The sequence below is a fragment of the Ciconia boyciana genome, chromosome 3, assembly GCF_034638445.1.
Source record: "Ciconia boyciana chromosome 3, ASM3463844v1, whole genome shotgun sequence".
Taxonomy (NCBI): Eukaryota; Metazoa; Chordata; class Aves; order Ciconiiformes; family Ciconiidae; genus Ciconia; species Ciconia boyciana.
The window spans coordinates 109,104,119-109,126,461 of record NC_132936.1 but is presented as its reverse complement, the minus strand read 5'-3'; the positions used below and the strand labels follow the sequence as shown (position 1 = coordinate 109,126,461).

Sequence of the window (22,343 nt, the reverse complement as noted above, 5' to 3'; positions counted from 1 at the left end):
TTGCTTTCTAGATTTGTAACTAATGTTTTTTCCCTTTCTAGGCTTGGGCAAAACTGCACCTGATCCCACAGCCACTACCACCCTTGGTGGTGTAGAGGTTCCCTTAGGGAATGGGATCTCAACAGGAATTAATGATACCTGTCTTCTGTATAATGAGTATCCTTTGCTATTGCATTGGCTGCACACTGTGTTTGAGTGTTGCTGAGTTTAGCAGGACCTCGCTAATGTCGGTCAGGAGTTTTGGCACACTGTGCTTTGTTTCATTTAGATCTGCTCTGGAGGACTCACAGACAATTTAGAGTCTCTTCTCCAAGGGAGATGATTTTACAGCTGTCACACTTAAATTGTTGTTCTGTAAAAAAGGAAACAATACATATAGCAAATAGCTGTTGCCCCAACAGGACTCAATACCTGAAGGCGTTGGAGTGGCCAGGCAACACTGCCCTGTAGTGCTTGCCCAGAGACATTCCAGGACAAGGGAAGGAGAATGAAACCTGTGGTTGTTTCACATCACTCCAGTCTGGTTTCTTCCTTGTGGTGCTGTGGCTGGACAGCTTGGTCAGGAGGAGGTGGGGGAGGCAGCTCTGTGGCTTGATGGAGTCTCTCATCACACAGCTTCTCTTGTGTTCCCCAGACCCTTTGCAAGTGTTGAGGTAAACCTCAGATGCCCATCAGAGATGTAGCCATTAAGCCTCTTTCTAGGCAGAAGTGCCCCCAAATGAATGTGTGCTCAACATTCATAAGAGGTCGTATGAATAAGTGATGCCTAAGGTCCCAGATCAATCTCTTCACTGCCAGTGAAGCAAGTAACCCATTAGTACAACCTCTGGTTTGTGTAGAAACTGTCTTCTCTCTTCATAAGCTGTTTTCGTCTTACAAGCAGTCTTGGCAACAGAACTCATGGCAATACTGTTTTTATCTTGAATTTTCTTAAATATAGTGTCTGTCTTGGTCAGATGATAAAATATAATACAATTAATAGCTAATTGAAGTAACATGATGTGCATTTTGTTTTACACTGTGTTTAATGGGGATGCTTTTCATCTAAAATTGGGATTAGAGGTAAGTTTGAGGCCTAAAGCATTGAGAAACAAATATGTGAGCTGGGACTGTCTTCTGAAAAAATAAAATGGTGCGGCGTGGTCATAGAATGCACAAGCACTGGCAACCATTGTAGAGCTCTTCTCTGTGATTCCAGCGTGGGTTTTTTAGTGGGAAATCAAGAGGACATTAATGACTTTGTGCTGGAAGGTAGAAATAGACCTGCAATTATAATTGTAGATGCCAGGTCTGTAACTGCAGATCTCATCTAGTCTGTGTCACTCCACTGTTTAGATGGCGAGAGAGATGTTGTGTGTTATGGCTCTGGCTGACAAAAAAATAATCATCAAGAGCTACAGCCCCGTATCCAAGTCAGTTCACTTGCCTGTTGCTCAGGGTTCCTGCTGCACCACCATAATTCTCCATGTGACTGTTAGTTGCTTGTTTCTAACTATTGTATAAAACACTTTCAGATTCAAAGAAAAGTCAAATTTAAAGATTTGTGGTTTGAGCTGTTAGAACTGCTTAATCACACAGGCATCTGTATGGTAACTTAAGTGCAAAGGTGAAGTTTGACTGTGTTTTGAGATTTTTCTATGTTATTAATATCAACAACTGTAATTGTTCCTTAACATTCTTCCCAGGTATATTGTGTATGATGTTGCTCAGGTAAATCTGAAGTACCTGCTGAAACTGAAATTCAACTATAAGACATCACTCTGGTGAACAGTATTTAGAAGCCCTGTTAGAGTTATACTGTAGTTACACTATAGCGTTGACTTCTGACATGCTTACGCATTGACTTCTTTTACCAAGATATCAAGAGCTAAACTGCAGAAGAGGTTACTAAATCCTATTTAGTACAACACTTAGTGAAAGTTTTATATAAATGTGTGGCAACACATGGACCTGAATTCTGATGAGAACGAGTACCTGTTTTTGTTTTATACCACTTCTAATTTGGGGGCTTTCAAGTGTTTCTTTTAATTGACCAAACTGACCAAGAAAAGAAAGTAAATCAAGCTTGTATTTTTAGCCAAACAGAGCTGGGCAATAGCAGGAGAAGGAACTTGAGGATGTTTGCAATATTTGCTCTGTTTAAGATACCCTTTTTCAGTTTTCATTTGAATAAATGATAAATGTGCATTTATTTTGAGGTAAAAAATAAAAGCTAATTTCATACTAACAGCTTTATGTTTCAAAACTTCCAAATTGTTTTGGTTTTGAGTCATGATTTAAATGTATGTAGAATGTTCTTAAACATGATATCTCTCTCTCAAGATCAAATGCCAAATATTGAAATCTGTAGTCACGTTTCAGAAAGTCATGGTGACATGAAAATTTGGACTTTCTACTGAGACTTCATCTGTCAACAGTTGGTGTGGTAAACATGGAAAATGAACTTGTGGCTGTTTGAATTTAGTATTAGCCCCAATAAACCTCCTTTAAATATCTACCTTCAACGTGATGTAAGTTGGTTGTTGTAGACTCAAGTCCTAACAAAGCCCTAAGTTGAGTTTGGGCTCAAGCTTCACTCATTGTGACCTGGAGTGAGGTAGATTGCCACTCTGTCGGTAGTCTTCAATTCCCTGTCTTGAAACATCAGTATAAACTAATAATTTCAGTGTTCAGTGATGTTTGTTACTTCTCTTAAACCAACTCACTTGCAGTAAGTCATTGAGCAATATGGGAGTACTTGACTATAGTGCAACATCAGTTCTTTCTCTTCAAAAATTACTGATTTTCCTGAGCTATTAGGGCAAGTTGGCTAATCCCCAGGGACAGCTCTGCATGGGCAGTGCATTCAGTATCTCCTCCACTGTGACAGTTCCCTTCCCAAGAAGGGACAGTTTAAGCTCATGCTGACGGTTGCAGCTTCAGTCTTTGGTAACCTGCATGTTAAAAACAGATGCATTTCCTAAAATGTTGTGATGCCCCTGGTACCTTTTGAAAGCGGAGCTCCCAGCCAAAATGGTTGCTTATGGTGCAGCTGTTTCCAGGATCCGTGAAGGAGAGGAGGATGAGAAGTGATAGATGGAAAACAGAGCAGCTGCTGTTGGGGAGAGAAGGAAATGTGGAAGGACTGGGTAAGTCGTATGAGACTTACAAGAGAATCGGTTGAGGTTGGTGCTCATGGATTTGGATTTGAGAGGAAGTGAATAGGGTGGCCCTTGTCTTCTGGTTCTTCAGTAGCTTAACCAGTGGCTAATCATTGTTTCACTTCCAACAGAAACTTTTGGTCAGTCATTTAAGACTTAAGAATAATCTTGTCACTCTCTGAAAGAGAACATGAGAAATGGTTAAGTTTAGTTGTGAGGTAGAATCCATCCATTCCCCCCCCCCCCCCCCCCAAAAAAAACCCAAAAAAACCAACAAACCAGCTTACAGTTCAGTTTGGGACCAGGAATTAAAGGTCGATGCTTTCAATGTTCCCTCTGTCACCTGTACCAGAGGTGGCTCAGAGTTTCCTTTTGCTGTAAGGCCTCTTGTCCTGCCCTAAGAAATGGCCATAAGCGCTACGTAGCGCAGGGAGTGTTTTATGATGTGTATGTAGAGCTGAGTTATAATTGCAGCACAAGCAAGTATATCCCAAGCTGTCTCTAACCTTACAAATACAGCAGTAAAAGATACAGGGGGACAGGACTTTCTGAAGAGGCAACAGGTGCCATTTGGGGACCATAGGAGAGCCCTGGTGTGACTGTCCTGCAGCAGAATCTGATGTGAATTCAGGGTGCTGCTTCTAGTGCCAGCTTGTCCGACCACAAAGCGGACCTGCTTCTCCTGAAAGCAGGCACTGGTGCTGCTGTGACCCAGCATACAGACAGCCTCTCCCTGGGGCCAGGCTGAGAAGAGCAGCGCAGTGACAACCACTGAAGACATTACTCTGGGAGTATGTGCACGAAGCAGAGCTGGATGAATAGGTAGTCCCATTTCTGTCAAAACGACTTGAACGAGTTGTCAAGACATTAGGTCCCATGACATCCTCTGCTTTTTTCAGAGGAGGGACGTTGAGGAATGACTTCTGATCTAAATGTTAAACTACAAAAAGCAGCAATGTATAAATATTTCACCATTTTATCTTTATTTAGCGGGGCTGGAGGCCCTGTTGTACAATCGCTCGCAAATGTTAAGATAGTCCATGCAGTTTATATGAATTGGGTAAACTGGAGGAAGCCAGCCTAGGCTTACTGATGGGCAGTCAGTGTAAATTGTGACTTGCCCGAGTTCATGCAGGAAAGAAGTAGCTGAGGAAAAAAGTACAGCACAGGTCACCTAACCCTGTACTTTAGCCATAAAACAATCTTTAAATCAGTTGTCAGTCATTAAATCTGTCTTTAATGAAATCCCCACCCCCTTCTGTTTCTAATCAGAGGAAAGGGGAGGAAAAAAAACAATCAGACAAATGATATGTGAAAAAGACCTCTGGGCACATCAAACTTTCTCAATACCATAAAGAGTTGTATTCATGTTCTTAAATAAGTCATGCAGTGTTTGTAACTACTGAGATCTTTGCTTCAGCTTTCTTTCTGGAAGACTGTTCCAGACCTCCCTCTATGAGTTCTGGGGACATAATTTTCTGCTGAAGTGTTTTTGTGGCCAATTTATATCCCACTTAGTATTTTGCTTAAATTGCTTTTATCTATGTGGTGAGGCCCCTAACTTAGTCCGTTATATTCTCACTCCTTCTGTTATGCCCATAAAAAAAATAGTTTCCACTGTGTGGAGTGACATCTGACAAAGAGTTTGTGTGTCCTTTTACTTTCAAATAAATGCCAGGCTACTTCTCCAGAAATGATCATTTTAGAGATGCAGTGGCACCTATGAGAAAAAATGCAGATGTAGATCCCAGTCAAGGTGACTTGTTGGTTTTCATTTGTTCCAGCGTGAAGGTAGCATGTGAGCCAGTGGGCATTGCGGGTCGCTTTCCCAGAAAGTGAGACACGCGAGTACAGTCTGAAGGTGAGAAGAAGGAATGGCTTCCAACAACTGAAAGGGGAAGCTACTGCTTCCCCTGCCCGCTCATTACAAATTCTAATTTCATAATGTGATTAATGCAGCAGGACTCAGACTTCACAAGAACATGCTTCAGTGACTGAAGAGCACGCTTCTGCTAGCTGTCTGTGCTTTTCTTCCTACTACCAGTGCCTGCCTAGGGGAGGTGAGAAAATGACACCCTAGCTGTCTCTTCTCCCCAGGACGTAGCACTACCTGCGCTGTGCTGACACGACTCTGAATGCATTGATTAGTAGGTGGTGTAACCCATGTCTTAATATCATCTGCAGTAATTAAGGAGAAATGGGAGCGCGGAAGTGCTTTCTGCAGCATTTCAGCGCGCACCATTTAGAGCAGTTGCCTAACGTGACCCTCTGGGAAAGCGAGTGGCATGAGTGAAGCCAGTTTAAAGATCTCCCTCCATCTGTGCAAGGCAGGTGAGTCAGCAGTACCTAATGGCAGGTTGTTAGCAACCAGCGCAGATGTTCTCGGGCACCGTGCCTGTCTGTCAGAATAGTTGTGTCATTTCCACGTCGCCCAAATGCAAACTGCAAATTTGCCAGAACGGTGAAAGGACGCACTGAAAACGGGGTGTATTTGACGGCATGCTGTCAAATGGCACTGGCTATGGCTTTGTCAAACAGGGTTGCATTTGTGTGACTTGGAAACAGCATGCACAGGAGAAGTGAAAAACCAGAATGTAGAGATACTGCAGCATTCATAAAAGGCCCATATGTAAAAGGTCTTTTCTAGCAGCAATCCTCATAATACAATGTTGATTGTTACCCTGTCAGCACAGTGCATGGTAATAGCTTCTGCTAAATATTTTCCAAATGCAGCTGTTGGAACGAAATGAAGGGATACCCAGCGTCATGCTCTTGGGAGCTGAACTCTACCTTCTGACCTGGTAATTTTTAAGATGATCGGCAGGAGGTGTTGGGGGCAGGGGGAAATCTCTCGTAGCTTTTTCATCTGTTTTCTAGTTTTATCCCAATGTACAAAGAAGCCCTGAAAGGCATTGGGGTTTTTGGTTTCTTTTTTCCTCTTTCCCGTCTCGAAATTCAGGCTCTGAGGACTGTTGCAAAATGTGATTGTGTTGTAGAAAACTTTTCCCTCCTCCCCTGACAATGCCTTGCCTCAGTGAAAGCTCTAGCATCAGGGTGGCGCTGGGCAACCGCCGCTTTCAGCACAGCGAGACCTGATGACAAGGTTTACAAAAGACAGCAGTAAAAATCTCGCTGCTGATCAGTGTCTTCTGTCAGCTGTGGAAGTCTCAGTGTCGCCACTCTTAGCTGAGCATTAACATACAACCCTTGGAACAGGGGGAGCCTAGCTGAAATATAGAAAAAGCATTAGTGTCGTTAACACATTATTGTTTACCGGAGCCTGGAAGGTCTGGTCTGTCTCAGGCCTTTTGGGTGGTGGAGCTGTTTTATTAAAGGGGAAAACTGTACAGGGTTTAATGTTGTGTAGTTTTTGCCTTTGAAATAGCACAGATTACTATTTTAATGCTTTTTGTTATTAATTTAGTGCTATGCCTATGCTGCCTTGCGTCTCTCTACTGTAGTTGCTTTGTTTTGTGCTGTGCAGTGTGGAAAGCTCCCACTGAAGTGTCTCAGGCCCTTTGGGGGCTGAGGGGAAGGAAGGCTGTTTTAACAGCCCCTCAAAATGACCTGAAAAAGGGAGTGGAAATGCATGCTAGGCTTTGTCTTTTCTTTTTACTTTTTAAAAAAAAGAAAAAACAACCCACCTCTGCTACAATGTACATAGAAAGCCCTGGGGGAATTTCTAAAGGATTTTACTCCGTTTGTTTCTCTTAGAAACTCACTTTTTTCCTTTTAAGCACAAGGGCAGCATTGATTTTTTTTTTTTATGTTTTTAAAATTGTTTAACAACATGACCTATATCCTGCCCCTCTCAACCTGCTAGAGTGCCCAGTCATCTGAGTTCATTAGAAAATTAAGAATACAAATTAAAAACTCTATTCCATGTCCCAAGATACACATTTTCTGTGTTTTGCAGAATCCTTGGTTTCACCTAGATGCTTTTAAAGAGATGCAAACAAACAGGCATAGCATCCATTTTGCATTACACTATGGTGCTGTTGGCAGTATGTTTAAGATGTGACACTGACTTAGCCTCGACTAAGATATACTGTTAATTTATTTTGAACTTCAATTTGCATTTTCATATATTAATTAAAAAAAAAAAGGAATTTTGCTTGGTGTAAGTAGCAGTAGGTACTGTTGTCAAAGCCCAGAACACATGAAGAGTCTGGTCCATAAGCATTTACAGTACTTGTGGTTTATGGCAATATTTCCATGCTTAGATTTCTTGATGCAGAAGCTTTAAAATTCACTGTGATGCAGAGACCTAAGGGGACTACACAAAGAAACCATCTCTGCTGGTTGCAGAAAGCTTTCAGCTGTGATGGCTAGGGACTGCATTAGAGGGCAGACCAAGACAAGGAGTTTGTTAGGCAACAACCATCCACTCAGTGGTTTTTTGGCTCTCTCCCTTGCACTGGGTGAGAACAAGTGAGACCTTGACCTTCAGGCCTGGAGCATTTCAGTTGACTCTTCAGGAAGAGTGCCATAGGCTGTGACTACAGGGCCAGGGCTGGTTATGCTGGTTTTTATTCTTACCACTTACTACTCTTACCACTTACCCCTCCTCTTACTTCTCTTACTCCTCTTATTTCTTACCACTTACTTCCACTCCAAAGGTGAAGTCTCACCTTTCCAATCATTTTGGTTAGGCAACAGTGAAAAGCAGAGACAAGGAAAAGAAGTACAGTTTAGCAAAAAATTATTATTTAATGAAGGAAGATGGATATAATATAGGGATTGCTTAAAGACACTAAGCTAGCACGGCTACTTTGGGGTGACCCTTTGGACCAAGTGCCAGCCTACCACTCCCGTAACACGAGTCGCCCGTTCCCCCTCACCCTGCCAGGCTCCAGGAGGCCCGCGGAGGGAGTGTACGGTTTCTGTCACCGGCGCTGTCCCCCTCTCCCTCGCACCGAAGCGGATCGGGGCAAAACCCCTTTCCTCTCCACAAACGCCCCGGGAGCGCGGGGCGAGCACCCCGCCACCCGCCGCCGCTTCCCCTCAGCCGCCGGCTCCTCAGGGCGGCGAACGCCCGTTACCCCCCCCGCCCCCACCCCCGCGCACGCGCCTGGCCCGCGAGCGCCGTCCCCGCGCGGCAGCGCCGCCTCGCGCAAGGCCCCGTCTCCTCCCCCAGAATGCACCGCGCCAGGCAGCCTTTGAAAAAGCGGCGCGGCTCGTTCAAGATGGCGGAGCTCGATCAGCTGCCTGACGAGAGTGAGTAGCGACCCGTGCCCCCGCCGCCGCCGCCCTCCCGGCACCGCCGCCCCCTTGCCCCCGCCTCCCTCCCCCCGCGGGACACCCGCGCCGCGCTCCGCAGCCGGCCCGCCTCCCTCCCTCTCGTCGTGGGCGCTGTGCGGGGCCGGAGCCTGAGCCTCCTCCCTGGCAACCGGGCCGGACCGGCGCCCCCCCCCGTCGCCGCCCCTCCCGGGCGAGGCCCCGGCCCAGCCGGTGGTGAGGGGAGGGCAGCGGTCGAGGAGCTCCCTCCCGAGGGTGTGACCCCCGTTGCCCTCGGGGGTGCTGGGGCTGGGCCCCCCGCCCCGCCCGGGTGAGGCGGCGGGGCTGGCTGGGCGTCACTTGCCGGGCGGGCGGGGTGCGGGGCGGGGGCGCGGGAACCGGGAGCCGGGCGTGGAGGGGAGGGCGTGAGTGTGCGGGGCACACCTGACAGCCTGCCCTGCCTGTGGGGGTGAGGGCAGTGCGGGGGAAGGAGCGTCCTGCCCCGGGGAAGGGGTGAGCAGCCTAGGGCTCCTGTCCCTTCTGTCGTCCTAGGGGGTAAGGAGGGCTTATGTATTCATAGCATGCGCTGTGTACAGTGTGAGCACCTCTGAAGGACTGGGGGGGTTAGGGCGTGCACATTGCATCTAGGGGGCACTGATAAATGCAGAGGGAAGAGCTCAAAGACCCTGTATTGTGTGTCAGTAGATGAAAGCTAGTTGTATAGGAAGACTATGAAAATATATGCTTGCATATATACAGACCTATACATCTACATAGGTTTTGTGTGGATGTCGTTTTCAATGCACACAAGGATTAGATAAAAACTTAGGTATAGATGAAAAAGATACAGGTGTTGCTGTTTATATGGATTCATGCACAAGGTACTTGAGTGTTATAGAAGAGGAAATTATTCAATGTAAAATGTATCTACATGCTATCTTGATATGTCTTCTTACAAACTGTAAATACATGCCAAGCTAAAACTAGGGCATTTAGTAGTTTCAATAAATGTGCACACAACAGGGTAGACATATTTTTAGTGACACTGTTTTGTGCATCACCATGTAAGTTCTTGAACATACCAACTATTTCTATATCAGAAGATGCTCAGAGAGGGGTGACTCAGAGTTGAAATCTTTCTTCTGACTACTCTGTGTGGGTCTTTGTTACAACTCTAACAACTGTCAGGAGAAAAACTGGTTAATATGCTTACGTGGCCAGTGTCATTGTGTTAACCGAACAGATTTATGAAGGATCATCATAAATTAAGGGTAGAACTGACACTCTTTGGTACAGCTCAGTCATGTACGTTGTACCGCATTACAGTCTGATTAATACAAGTCATGGACCAACTGAGACAACTGTAATTAATACTTAGCAGCATTTTATTGCTTAGTGAATCAACGTTCCCTCTTCACTAGAATGGACAGTGTTTAAGTTACTGTTCCTCCTTTTGCCTTACCCATCTTCCAGGGAAGGCACCATGTGTTTCAAGAAGTTAATGTAAAGTATGAAAAATAAATTTTTTGTCTCCTCCACCTTTATATTGCCTACAGTGGCATTAGGAAGATTTGACAGGTCTGTTGCTTCACCTGTAACAGACAGTAGAATAGAGCGTGTGACTTGGTTTCACTTAGGATTGTGCTATACTGCAGACCCTCACCAGCAGTGTCATTATTATGGTATCTGCCTGGTAGGTGAAGCAGACACAGTGTGTGTATTTGTGAAGGTAATAGGCTTCTGCTGTGCTCACCTTGCCCCTAAGGTTTGTATTTAGCTAAGTTTGGTGCAAGTAGGGGATGTTTTGGTTTTTCATCAAATGTTTGCAAACATTTGATGTTTTCTGTAGTGTTGGTGAACTGCTAGAAATGTGAAAGTTTCAGAGAGTGTTTGCCTTGTGCTTCCATTCCTATTCTTTCCAATTTTGGTGAACTGGATGTTTTCAAATTACACTGTAACTGTCACCGCACATAGTTCTTTCATTTCCAGTCCTATACTTAAAATGAAACTTAGTACTGACTGATTTAACACTGACTTCATGCAGCTTTCAGTCTGCAACTTAATTTATAAGGGATAATAACAGTAAGCATTGCAAAATTGTTTTTGGAATCTTCCATAGTGGTGTAAAAATAAGTTCCTAAAAAAGTTAGAATAGTTCATGACTAATAGACTTTCAGCTTTATGTATCATCCCTGTGAATTTTCTCCAGCATAGTATATAGTGAAATAGTAGACCATAACGGAGTTTTCACATAGAAAGAATTGTAAGTAAACACAGCATACTCAATGACAAGAAAACTGAAATTTTGCAGTGCGGTAAGAGCTATGCAGTTTCACTTTCAAATTGGAAATCTGATTAAGTGGAATTTGTCCCAGAGTATTCTGATACCACCTACTTGCCCTCTGGCAAGTTCTGTAATGCAGCTGGGCAGTGAATATTCCTTAACCCAGGAGGGAGGTGAATGTAATGCACATAGTTGTCTCTCATAATATGTGCTTATTTGATCTGCTAAAGTTACTATTGTTCCATTCTTCTCTAAAGCTGACATTCTGTCCTTTTTAAATGGATAAGAGTTCACACTGACAACCTAAAAAATGAAGAAGATGGCAGTGTGTAAGTTTACATGCATTTCTCGTAGCTGAGGCCTTTTCTTACTAGTGCTGCCGGGGAGAGCGATATAGTAACCTGGGATGGAGCAAAGTGCTGTGAAGAAAGAACAATTCTGTGGCAAATCCTCTAGCTGAAAAATTCCAGAATATTGAAGGTCCCAATTGCAGAAGTACTTCCAATACTAATAATTGGATTTATACTTTGGAGACAAAATTTGTTTCTGCAGACTGTTGGGTTGGTGCCCAATGAGTGACTAATTTTAGTCAATGCATTTTTTCCCCAGTCTTATCTCCTGGTAATGTTGCAGTGGAGGTAAATGGTGTGCAGTTTTACTGCTGCAAACCAGATGGCTATTCCTCTCTGTCTCAGAAGAGGAAAACAGTTGATTGTATTGGAGTGTACATAATGCTGCCCTGTCTCTTGCTACTAGTAACAGCAATCTTATTTGTGGATTACTCAGTTATAAAGTACACGCAGTAAAGCTGAAGTGAGACTTTGATAAAACAGCCAACACGTGCAAATGTGACTAGAAGACTGCCCTAGTCCCGGTAGAGGCAGAGCTCTGCAGACAACAGCACAGTCAAAGCTGCGTTTTGGTCCGTTCTTTTGCACAAGTGAGTCTGAATGAGAAGGACGCATGGAATCAGCTCTGTAAAAGTGAGAGTGAGATGCCATTTTTGATAGAAGTGAAAGCATGCTTAGCTAGCTAAATGATCATCAGCATGGGGCCGCCGCCAGGAGTAAACCACTGAGCTACTGCGGAGTGCAGTGTTTCTCTGTTGTAGGTAGGCAAACACCAACAAGTGGCAGGTGAATTGGAGAAAGAAGTCAGACTGTAGCAGTGATGGCTGTCAGAGTGTTAACCTTTTGCAGTACAAATACTGAAAATGGTAGTATATTGCCAAATATAATATATTGGTAGACATCGCTGGTACCGTTTCTAGGGGCTTGTGTTTTGGGACAGGCAGAAGAAGGGAAGGGAGACAAGGATCTTTTTGCATGGCCTTTTATCCCATGGATGGAGGCTGCAGCATAAGGGTGGCACTTCATGCAGAAGTTGTTCTCTTTACCCCCAGCACAACCTTATGCTGTGGTTCCCAGGCACCCTGCCCCTGCACAGCCAGTTGCTCTGCTCTGATGCTTTCGTGGATAGCTGGAGGAGGGATGTGGCACACCTCTTGTCACTTTCATTTTCCAGTCCCAAGGGGCCATGAGCCTAGCACCACTGTGCTCTGGACATTTGAGGCAAAAAAACAGCAGAACTATACGAGATTACAGCATTTGGTAGAAGGCTCAAGATTAGTTTCGTGGCTGCTAAATAGTACCCACAACTAATAATTTAGGGATTGTTTGTGCTGCATACCTTTAAAATTGTATGTTACCATGGTATCAGCACATTGTCCATCATGAGAACGCAGTGTTTCAAAAAGAGGGCTTTGGTATTGCAGTTATTGTCTGCACAAGTCCTGTAAAAGGGTTCACATGGCTGAAAAACTGACTTCCATCCAGTAGTTAAATTAGGATTTGGAAATACACAAATGTCAGTTTATTAGTGGGCTTATAACATGGGGGATATACTGATTCATGCTTGAAGCAGTTATTGTTCATTTATTTATTTATTTACCTCTTCAAGAAGTCCAAAGTTTTGGGGGAGCTTAAAAGCTACCCAAAGCCACTTTTTCTTCTGATGTGTGCTTTTTACTTTCTAAGCTTTCCTGAATAAGCTATCCTTTTAGTGGCTAATCGTTTGAGATGCTTCCTCTGCTGAAACAACTTGTGCTGTGCTTGTGTAGATGAATGATCTCTCTGAGGGTTAATGACTCAATCCATAATAAAGACTCGTGTTTTTCCCTTATTCTCCATGAGTTTCCTCTGGCACACCATTTTTAGTGCCAGTCATGTAGTTTAATTACATAAGTTTTTGAGGTAGTCATCTAACCAGTGTTAAAATAACTGCTCACCTGTGCAGAATTTAGACAAAATAGCATAATGATCTGGAGAGGAAAGGTTTTACATCATGTAATTGCTTATCGGGATCCTAGAATTTTCTATATTGATTTAGATATGCCCCTTTGTGCCCACACATTAGTAAAATCAGTAGCTATGGAACATCCCTGTGGTTACTTGTAAGCTTTATTTTCAAAATTGTAATCAGCTGTTACAAATTCATTATGAAAAAATCTGAAAACACTTTCACAAATGTAATGTGCTTGTCTGTGTTCCTGTTTAAATTTTAAGATCAGCTATTGAGAAGCTGTATTTAAGCTGCTTTGCTTCATGTTAGTACTGAAAATATACATCAGGGCATCTACAACTGCCCGTATTGAATTGCAGTCATACTCTACCTCTTTCGTTCAGTTATGATATTTTCAAATGAGGGGAGGCAATAGATGCTTGTTTTTAAACTTAAACCTGACTTTAATTTTTGAAAAGGAGAAAAGCTTTTGCGCTTTTTTCCCCATGCCTGAAAGCCTATCTGCACATCAGAAATACTTTTTTGGAGGGTAAACTATCAAGAGTTCCATTTTAAGTCTGTTCATACTGCTTGCAGAGCAGTTAGAGGAGTCTTTTTAGGTTCTCGTCATGGTAATCCTCTGTACGTGCTCCCTTGTGCTGGGAGAAGGAGGTTGGGACTAGAGGAATGATTCCTGGCAGCCACGCCGGCACAGGGAGAGCGGCGGTTCAGGACTCGGGGAGCTGTCCATCCACCGGACCCCACACTGGCAGCCGCTGAAGCTGATCGGGTTTCTAGCTAGCTTAGCATGGAAACATCAGGGTTCCTATCGTGCTAGACTTGGCGGACTTGTGGTTATCTTAATATTGATTTTTTTTTTTTAATTCATTTTTACATGGACTTCCTGAGAATCACTTCTTGCAAGTGTTATAAAACACATAAATGCACTTATTCCTGACTCTTAGTTACTAATGAGCTTCCTGTTATCATACTATTAAATGCCTCATAATCTAGCACACAGTTATTTTTACTGCACATCTGTGGTGCACATATTTTACGGATTTATTTTTTTTTTTTAGGGCCAGAAAAGGCCATTATAATCGTCTTACATGCTTCATTAAGCATGCTAGGATACTTGCATTTGCAATTTCTGTGCATCGATTCCATCCTTCCTTTTTAGCTATAGTTTTCTCTTTAAAAATAGATGTAAACTTGGTTTAAAGATTTTGAATGATAGGGGGCGCGACGTGCCCTTTCTTAGTATAGTTACATAAAATCTGTTAAACTTTGTATTCATTGCTAACCCGAACTTATCTGATGTCATTTTCCGACAAATAGATCTAGTTATGCCTTTCCTTGTAAAAAAAGGCTGCAGAGCTATTTACTGTCTGAATTATCTTCCTTTGTAGATACTTGTGATCAGTGCAGATCTTGACCTTCTTTGGGAAGAACAAGATTGGAGTGCCTTGACTTTCTCGCAATAAGGCATGTTTTTAGATCTTCAAATCTTTCTCCTAGCTCTGTTCTGAATCCTTTCCTAATTTTTCAGACTTAGTCAAGTGTGAACACTGTGTTCAAGTAATTAATTTACTAACAACACGTGCAAAGCCATGCTCAGTAGGATACTAAGACAAGACTAAGCCAATAGTACAGTTTGCACTGGAAGAGTATGCCAGCGTAGGCTACTGAAAGCAGGCCTTCTAATTCCTGAGCCACTGCTGTGGTGAGCAGGCTGTACTTCCTCCTGAGGTTGAGGTTTTCTTACTCTCAGTATTAAGAAAGTCACCTCCATGATCGTCTGAACCTGGAGGAGCTGGAAGTAGATTTTGGTTGTAATACCCTAAATGATGCACAGACCTTATTTCTTCCTTTCCACCCATTTGTTTTTTAAGTGTTTGATGTTTGTAGAAACGAAATCTGTGTCATTGTCATAACAGGTATTTACATTCAAGCATGTGTGTATATTCTACTTTAATCTCTGTGTTTATAATTAAAATGCTGGTTAAAAAGACTGCCTATGATTATATATTTGTTATTCAGAACAGGAGTGTACAAAATTACTGGCATTTAATGTGAGGCTGGGATATTATAAATCTAATAATTATTTTAACTGAAATTTTGGATAGTTTTAATGAACTTAACCTATCCCAAATCACTTAGCAATTTTTATAGTTTCTGAAATGCTTTTATCTGTATTAAATGTTGGTTGTTTTTTATTGTAACACATTATTGCTTAGAAGATCATCCTAGTTTCTGGTTTTGTGGCCCTGTATGTACAGTACTGCCAAACTAAATGGAAAAAGTAGGGAGATGTACTGTATTCCTTGAAGTTTGGTGTTCTTGCAGGTAGCCCCTAAAATCAACATAGGAGAACTTGACAAGAAAACCCATGTATCATATTGTTGCCTTTAAGGTAAAATTAAGCTTATGGACATGTCCATTGTCATTTTGATATCCTACATGTATTCTAATGCTTTAAGCTACGGAAGTGTTGGTGTTAATAATTTTCTGCGACTTAAAAATAGTTTAGTTTAACTTTGAACTTGCCTAGATCAGGAATTTCTTATTTGGACACTTGTGTTCCTAAATAAAGATGCCTTTTTCCAGTTACATTACTTTGGTTGCAGGTTAAGTGAAAACAAATGAGCAGCCTTATTCTAGCATGCATCTATTGAAGATTAACTATCCCATGTGGAAAAGTCCTTGGCAACCAACGCTGTTTTGGAGTGGTAATCTTATAAAGCTAGAAGGTAGCGCAGTAACATTCTGCTGTCCATCACTTCTCTACCTGTTGTTTCTGATGCCAGTTGTCTAATGCCCTGCTCCACTGACTGATCATCAGTCTCACAGGTGAAGCATCTGAGTTTGGTTAGCAAAGGATCCTCAGGCACTTCAGCTATGAGAGTGACACCACCCCATATATAAAGCTTTGCTACCTCTTGCTGAGTTGTTTTGTTTCCATTGTTGACATGCTTACCCTTGAGTGAACTGATTGAACTCAATTCATATGAGCAAGATGGTCAGAAAAAGAGGAAAATGATTGTATGTTTGGTCTTACAGATGAAGTGCCTGACATCTTTCAGAACAGTGATCCATTCTGAAAAGCCAGCATCTCCTCCGTTTGACAGTCCTGATGATCCTGCTTCTGTTTCTCCATCCCCAATGACGTGTACTTTCCCCATGTTCTTAAACTGCGTGTACTTATTAATCCCTGCACACATTTCCTACCGTATCTTATGTTAATTTGGGGGGGACGCTAGTTCTTCACTGTTCTTACTGTTACTGTTCAGGACTGCATTCTTGGTTGATAACAGGGTACCTGTGTATTTATGCAAGCACAGTGTACAGTATCCAATTATTAGTATGAAATTAAAAAAAAAAAAGTCATTAATCCTGTGATACCTTTAACATATAGCTTAGTTACAAGAGCTGAATTCACTGTGAATCAGATCATCATAGAAGCATGTTCCTGTACCAGTCACTGTTAGGTCTCCAACCTGACAAAGGTGATATGTCAGAAAAGAAATGTGCAAGAAGAGCAACAGTATAGCCCAGGCTTGTCACCTTGGTTTTGACATATAATCCTATATGTGTTAGCTGTTGTAGATTTGAACAGCTTGGGAGATACTGGGGTGGAGGCCCTCTAAACCACCAGTGAGTCAAAACTAGTTCCATTTCATTTCTTAAACATTTTTTAAAATTTTTTGAAAAAGAATAGAAACTTTTTTTCCTTTTTCTTTTTTAATTGAACTTTTTTTAACACATGGCATAATAAAATGGCAGCAAACAAAATATTATGATGAAAACATAAGGAAGGTAGGGGTGTTTTTGCCATTGCTGCACCTATATTCTTTTCAACAGTCCACCCCAAACCAAATGCTCTGTTCCCCTGGAAAGGGACAATAATTCATTTCTTGGCTCTGTAATATTCCCTGGAATGTATCCTCTTAGTGGCAAGGATCTCTGGCAGTGTAACGTTAGTGGGGTTAGGACCTAGATACAGGGCAGCCACAAGAAAAGGAATTTCCAGACCTTTGGAGTCAGAAATGTTCTTGGAACAGCAGTTCCAAAGAGAAGCTGAAGGAGGGAGTGGGAAAAGTGAGGGGGGAGAAGAGGATGCAATGCAAGAAGGAGTGGTTGCAGCACTGGAACATAACTGGAAAGATAAAGTTGATTTGAGAGAAAAGCATGAATCTGTGGAAGCATTGTCATGCAGAAATATCTCTGCCCTCCGCTAATGTAGTTGCTTCAAACAGCTCATTCTTAGAGAGACATTTGAAAATTCCAGAGCATGAAGGCTATTGTCAGGCCCAGTTTTGTCCTTCCTGGCTCAGAAGCACTGCAGAGGTCCCACAGATGCAGTGGAAGGGGAGCAGTGAAATTCTGAGGGATGCATTACACAGTTTGAACAGTTCAAGCAAACTAAGGGTCCCATCTGCATTTATAATATCTGAATCTGCTGCCTTTCTGAATAAGGAGGTTCCACCAGGGGGCAACTAACCATCCATCTCCCTACATGTGAGCCAAGCTTAGAGAGCATAAACTACTGCTTTCATGGAAATTTTTGGCATTGAAGAATTTTGAATTGGTAGAAATAATTTTTTTTAAAAAAAGAGTAGTATTTGTTACAGTTTCCTTGTCAATTGTATAATATATTTGCAACTGCATCAAACAAGCAGCCACATGGAAGTATGTAGTTTGGACATAAAGCTTGTTCAGAATTTGCTGTGTTAAAAAAAAGTGCTCAGCATCAGAAGCTGTTTTGTAGAGGTGAAACTAAAGGAAAAAAGCAAAACATGAATATGCTTTTAAGATTTATTGCGTAATAAACATATAATGCTATACTTAGCGCCATGGAGGGCGCACTGGGTTTACTCATTCAGCTGTGAAAGATTTAATATTAAATTCCACTTTCTGGCTAAGAATTAATTAAGAATGAGTAGACTCTGCATAGGTTGTATGGTTTTAAATAACTTGTGATTTATGTGGACTTTTTGATATATTGCAGGTTCTTCAGCAAAAGCACTTGTAAGCTTGAAAGGTAAGAAATTAATGTGTTATTTACTTGTACCCAATCTGACTTTCAGGTGTACTTAGTTTCTGGCTTCAAAAAGTTCAAGAAAATAACACCGAAGAAAGTTTTTTGTTGAAATATGATTGGTTTTATTGTGGATATTTGTTCTACAGACTAATAATCCTGGGTAGTTGAAACTACATATGTTGTGGTGTATTTAGACACTGCTCTTCTGGGTGAAATTCCTGAAATGTGTTGTTTTTTCTTAAGTACTGCCTAAGTGTCAGATTTGATGAGAAGATTGAGGTAATCTTTTCTCTCTTGAGGATGAGATAGGAGAAGGATTCTCAGTGAGACTTGTACATGTGACAGAATTTACATTAGGAAGGAATTCCACAATCTCATTGTGTTTTCTGTCAGCAAGTTGTGGGATAAATCAAAAATCTGTTTGTTATATCTTTTTCTTTGAAATTGTCTTCATGAACATTCGTACAAATTTTGAATACTTATATTCTGCACAACAATTAAAGTTTCTTTATATGTTACAAGGCTTCTATTACACAAGGAAGAAGACGTGGTCTGTTGAATATGTTGTAACTAATATTGTTTCAATAAAATTCGATTTACTTGTTGGTGTGCACCCACTTAATCATTTTTTAGAACCAGAAGAAGGCCAGGTCTTGTAGACCTTTACTTTCTCCAGGTTTCAGTTACAGCCACAGTACAGCTGTCTAGATGTGTGTCAACCTGGCAGTGGAAGTAACTGATTCCAGTAAAGAAGGTTTCAGGAAATCTAAATGTTGTCAGGAGTAAAAAATGTTTTGTTCATGTTTCTCCTTGTACTGAAAATCTCTTTCAGTTTTTTTTTAAATTAGTGTTCAGAACAATTTAATAAAAATATTGAAATCTAAAATCCATTTGTAGTTGAATCCAAAGATGTTGAAAGTAACAAAAATATATTAGTAGTTGATGATGTTATGCTAGCTTTTGCATAGTAGTTCTTTTAAAACATACATATATGTATATTAATGACATGATTTCTTCACAACAGAGGGAAGTTTATCCAGTTCGTGGAATGAAAAATATAATTCTCTGCAGAAAACACCCATTTGGAAAAGCAAGAATGCTGGTTCTGCAGTGGAAATGGTAAGAAGCAATAAAAAGACAACTCCAAGATTGGTAAAATACCATGAAGTAAAATCAAATTTAAGGATCAAAAAATGTGGCCTAGATTTATAGTTTCATAATTTCCGAATGTTAAACTATGTCCTTCACAAGCAGTCTACATAGTTTGAATATGAGATGAAAACATATTTTATAACTGAATAATCAAACAAATTAAATTGCTGACCTTGTTCAAGATAGCTTGTAATCATTTTCTCTCTTTTTTGTAAAGCAAGTGCTGGCTGAAATGTTTGTACTGTGTCTGCCACCTTGAACTTAGGAATCGCCATTTCTGATCAACCATTTGTTTTATCTCATGAAATGTCTCACTTCTAATTATGGCTGAGAACTGATGCATAGAGAAAAGGAAGGGAAAATGTCATAATGCACTTCCATCATTGTGCTTTCTGGGGGGCAGATTTTAATAAAAATAAAGGAATGTCAATGAAATGTCATGTAGTATTCTGAGAGGTCTCATAGGAGACCTTATGTTAAAGAACAACCTTGGGGTGGGGGAATGAAAGATAATGAGCCTGCAGTCTCCAAGGGTGTGTCTCTGGTGTTTGGGTTGACCATTTCCCTCCCTCTTTTTAAAATATTCCATTGTGGTTTCTTTCCCCATTGTATCACATTCAAGCTTTTCTTCACTATTCTTAACCTCCTCTACCTTACCAAATTATGTGATTTTGGTTTGGTTTTGCCGCTAGCTATATTGCACCCAGTGCCTTGTTTGTCTACATCTGTAACACTGTGTGCTCTTTTTACTACACCCTGGAGAGTAAATGAAATACTGTCTCAATTGCTAGGCAGATCTTTCTCCCATAGTCGTCTGGTGCCACCGCCTTCTACAGTAATTGCGACCAACTTGCCAAGTATCACCTGTTTTTTATTCAAATCATTATTTTTTGTGAACTGCTTGTTTATTGGAAGGGAAACATTATGTTTGAAAACTATTGCACTTGCCTGCTCTGCACATAATCAAAAGATCTGAGCAGCATCCAGTAGTGCATTAAGCAATGTGACTAACATCTGTCATAAGTAGCTTGTTCTGTGATCTTCTCCCTGTAGAGAAAAACTTACACAGAGAAGGCATTTATTTTGGTAGGATTCACACAGATACTTATACACACATGTTGTTATGTGTTTATGCTAGAGAACATAAGGTCTACAAAATGCAGTTCCAGACAGTGACCAGAACTTTGTGATGGCCCTTAGTTCCTGCAGTAGTTCATGTCACAGTTTTCAGCTGTTCCCCAGGAATGCTCATCTTCTCAACAGAAACAAGCCTTACCAGTAACTTAGAAGATCGCATGTGCTAAAGAATCGAAGTAACTAGCTATAACATTTGTACAAAAACTTTGTAAATTTAGGTATGCTAGCTGTAGGAATTAAAAATAAGGAGTCAAACTTTGAATGTAGCTCAGTATTCTTTAGAAAGCTGGGAGAAAGATCAGAGGATAGTCTGATGTGTTAGCAGTGGCCCATGTTGCTGAGATGTGATGTAGTCTTCTGTACTAGTTTGAGTTCCCTGAACACTGGAAGTATTGTAGATATGTTGTTGAAAAATCTTTCCGAAAATGCCTGACCTATTTAGCTAATGTGGATGATACCTCTTTGCGACACTTGTTATTTTATTCTTGTGTGAGGCCCCGGCAATCCAGACTGATGAAACACTCTTATCATTTTGGATACTTCCTTGGAATAGAATTTGGCAGCTTCTGTTGAGGGTTGTAAAACAGTTCTATTGATCTGGATCATAGCCTTAGCATAAGGTTGAAGGAACTCTTAAGTTTTGCCTGTATTGTTTTATCATTTGTGTTCCTGTGTTGGCACATGCTTTTCATCTGGTATAGTGTCAGAAAATCAAGAAGAACTATATAGACATTTGGGATAAAAATGTTGTTCTGGAACCAGCATCTGAAATGTCAAGACTGAAATATAATTGCAAATATTCAATAGGAACCTGACTCTTCATCCTGTGGGCAGAATGCTGTGATTAAAAAGTCATGGAGTTTTGTGATGTAAGCATTTTTATTGTTGGAACAGGACTGTAGATTTGTTTTCTTGCTCAAAAGTTAGAATAGTTCTGACCTTTCTTTTTTAGGGTGATGGTTTGTCAAGGACAGCAGAGATGTTATAAAATAACATAAAGACCTTGTAATTGAAATTTAAGATTGTTCTTAAGGTTTAGTGAATTGGAAGATGTGAAGAAAATAACTTGATGTATCTAGGTGAAGAGAGAAAAACATCATCCTTAACAATTAATATGATAAACTAATTACTATGTTAATATGATGGGGGCACTGTTTGGTTGCCTTGCCAATATGTAGTTCCTCTGTTCAGTGCGTGTCTCTTCCCTGGTTTGTAGTATCTACAAGGAATGGACGTTTTCTTCTGTGTGCTGAATGTGCTTAGGTTTCTAGCACATACAGGGCACTACTGTTACTTAAATACACTTGTGTAGTTACATTTATAAAATATATATCATTTAGAGTAAGACAGGCACATTTCCCTGCGAAACCTCCAGCTGTTCTCATGGCATGGGATAGACAGATTTTTTGCTACCACTAATTAATTTAATAGAGACTATCTCTTTTCAAACAGATACTTTAATTAGTCACAAACTTACTAAATGTCTTTCTTAAGTGTAAATGCTTACTAGTGAAGTTTTATTTCACTTCATTGATTTATTTTGTTTCTGACTCCTATTAAGGGCTTATCTTTGTCATCAGTATTCTTCACATTGTGGGTGTTATAGATTTCATACCCATATCAATTTGTAGCTCTTTCACCATCTGTACTGAAAGAAGTGAAATCTGTATTTGTTCTGCCTTTACTCATCACCTTTGTAAATAGTTTGAAAGACAAGGAATGCTACAGGGTACAGTCTTTGGGTTCTGCAAAGGAGACACATTTCAGTTGTGGCTGGCTCCTGTGCCAGGCCACAAAATCTTCATGGAAGAAAAAGCTGCTTGCTCTCAGCACTAACAGCTAGTCATAGGTTGCTCTTTTGTCCTCACTGAAAGCAAAAGTTTTTTGTCATAGGGTAAAATGTTGAGGAATAACTAAATGGAAGTATTTTTTTCACGACATGTATTTGCAATATGGTTTCTTGTTTTCAATCAGCCTTCTAATTCTCTTTGAGTTATAACATCTTAGCACACATGTAAGTTTTAGTTAGCATGAATTCTAAATTCTTCTCTTTTCTGATATTTTCACATAACTTATTCAAGCTTTAGTTTCT

At 41.0% G+C, this 22,343-nt stretch overlaps 2 protein-coding genes across 9 annotated transcripts in view; both read left to right on the top strand.

Moving 5' to 3' along the window:
* The window catches only part of PARP1 (poly(ADP-ribose) polymerase 1), a 34,919-nt gene extending 32,415 nt beyond the window's left edge, over positions 1-2,504 (top strand). For both annotated transcript variants that reach the window (XM_072857051.1, XM_072857050.1), the window contains exons 22-23: positions 42-156; positions 1,686-2,504. In XM_072857051.1, the coding sequence (XP_072713152.1) occupies positions 42-156; positions 1,686-1,767 (197 nt within the window). In that variant the 3' untranslated portion in view covers positions 1,768-2,504. The remainder of the gene's footprint in view (positions 1-41; positions 157-1,685) is intronic.
* Positions 2,505-8,278: 5,774 nt separating this feature from the next.
* The window catches only part of LIN9 (lin-9 DREAM MuvB core complex component), a 39,349-nt gene continuing 25,284 nt past the window's right edge, over positions 8,279-22,343 (top strand). For 2 of the 7 annotated variants that reach the window (XM_072857046.1, XM_072857044.1), the window contains exons 1-3: positions 8,279-8,357; positions 17,930-17,962; positions 18,987-19,081. In XM_072857046.1, the coding sequence (XP_072713147.1) occupies positions 8,279-8,357; positions 17,930-17,962; positions 18,987-19,081 (207 nt within the window). The other 5 variants (XM_072857045.1, XM_072857042.1, XM_072857047.1 and 2 more) reach the window with 5 other exon arrangements.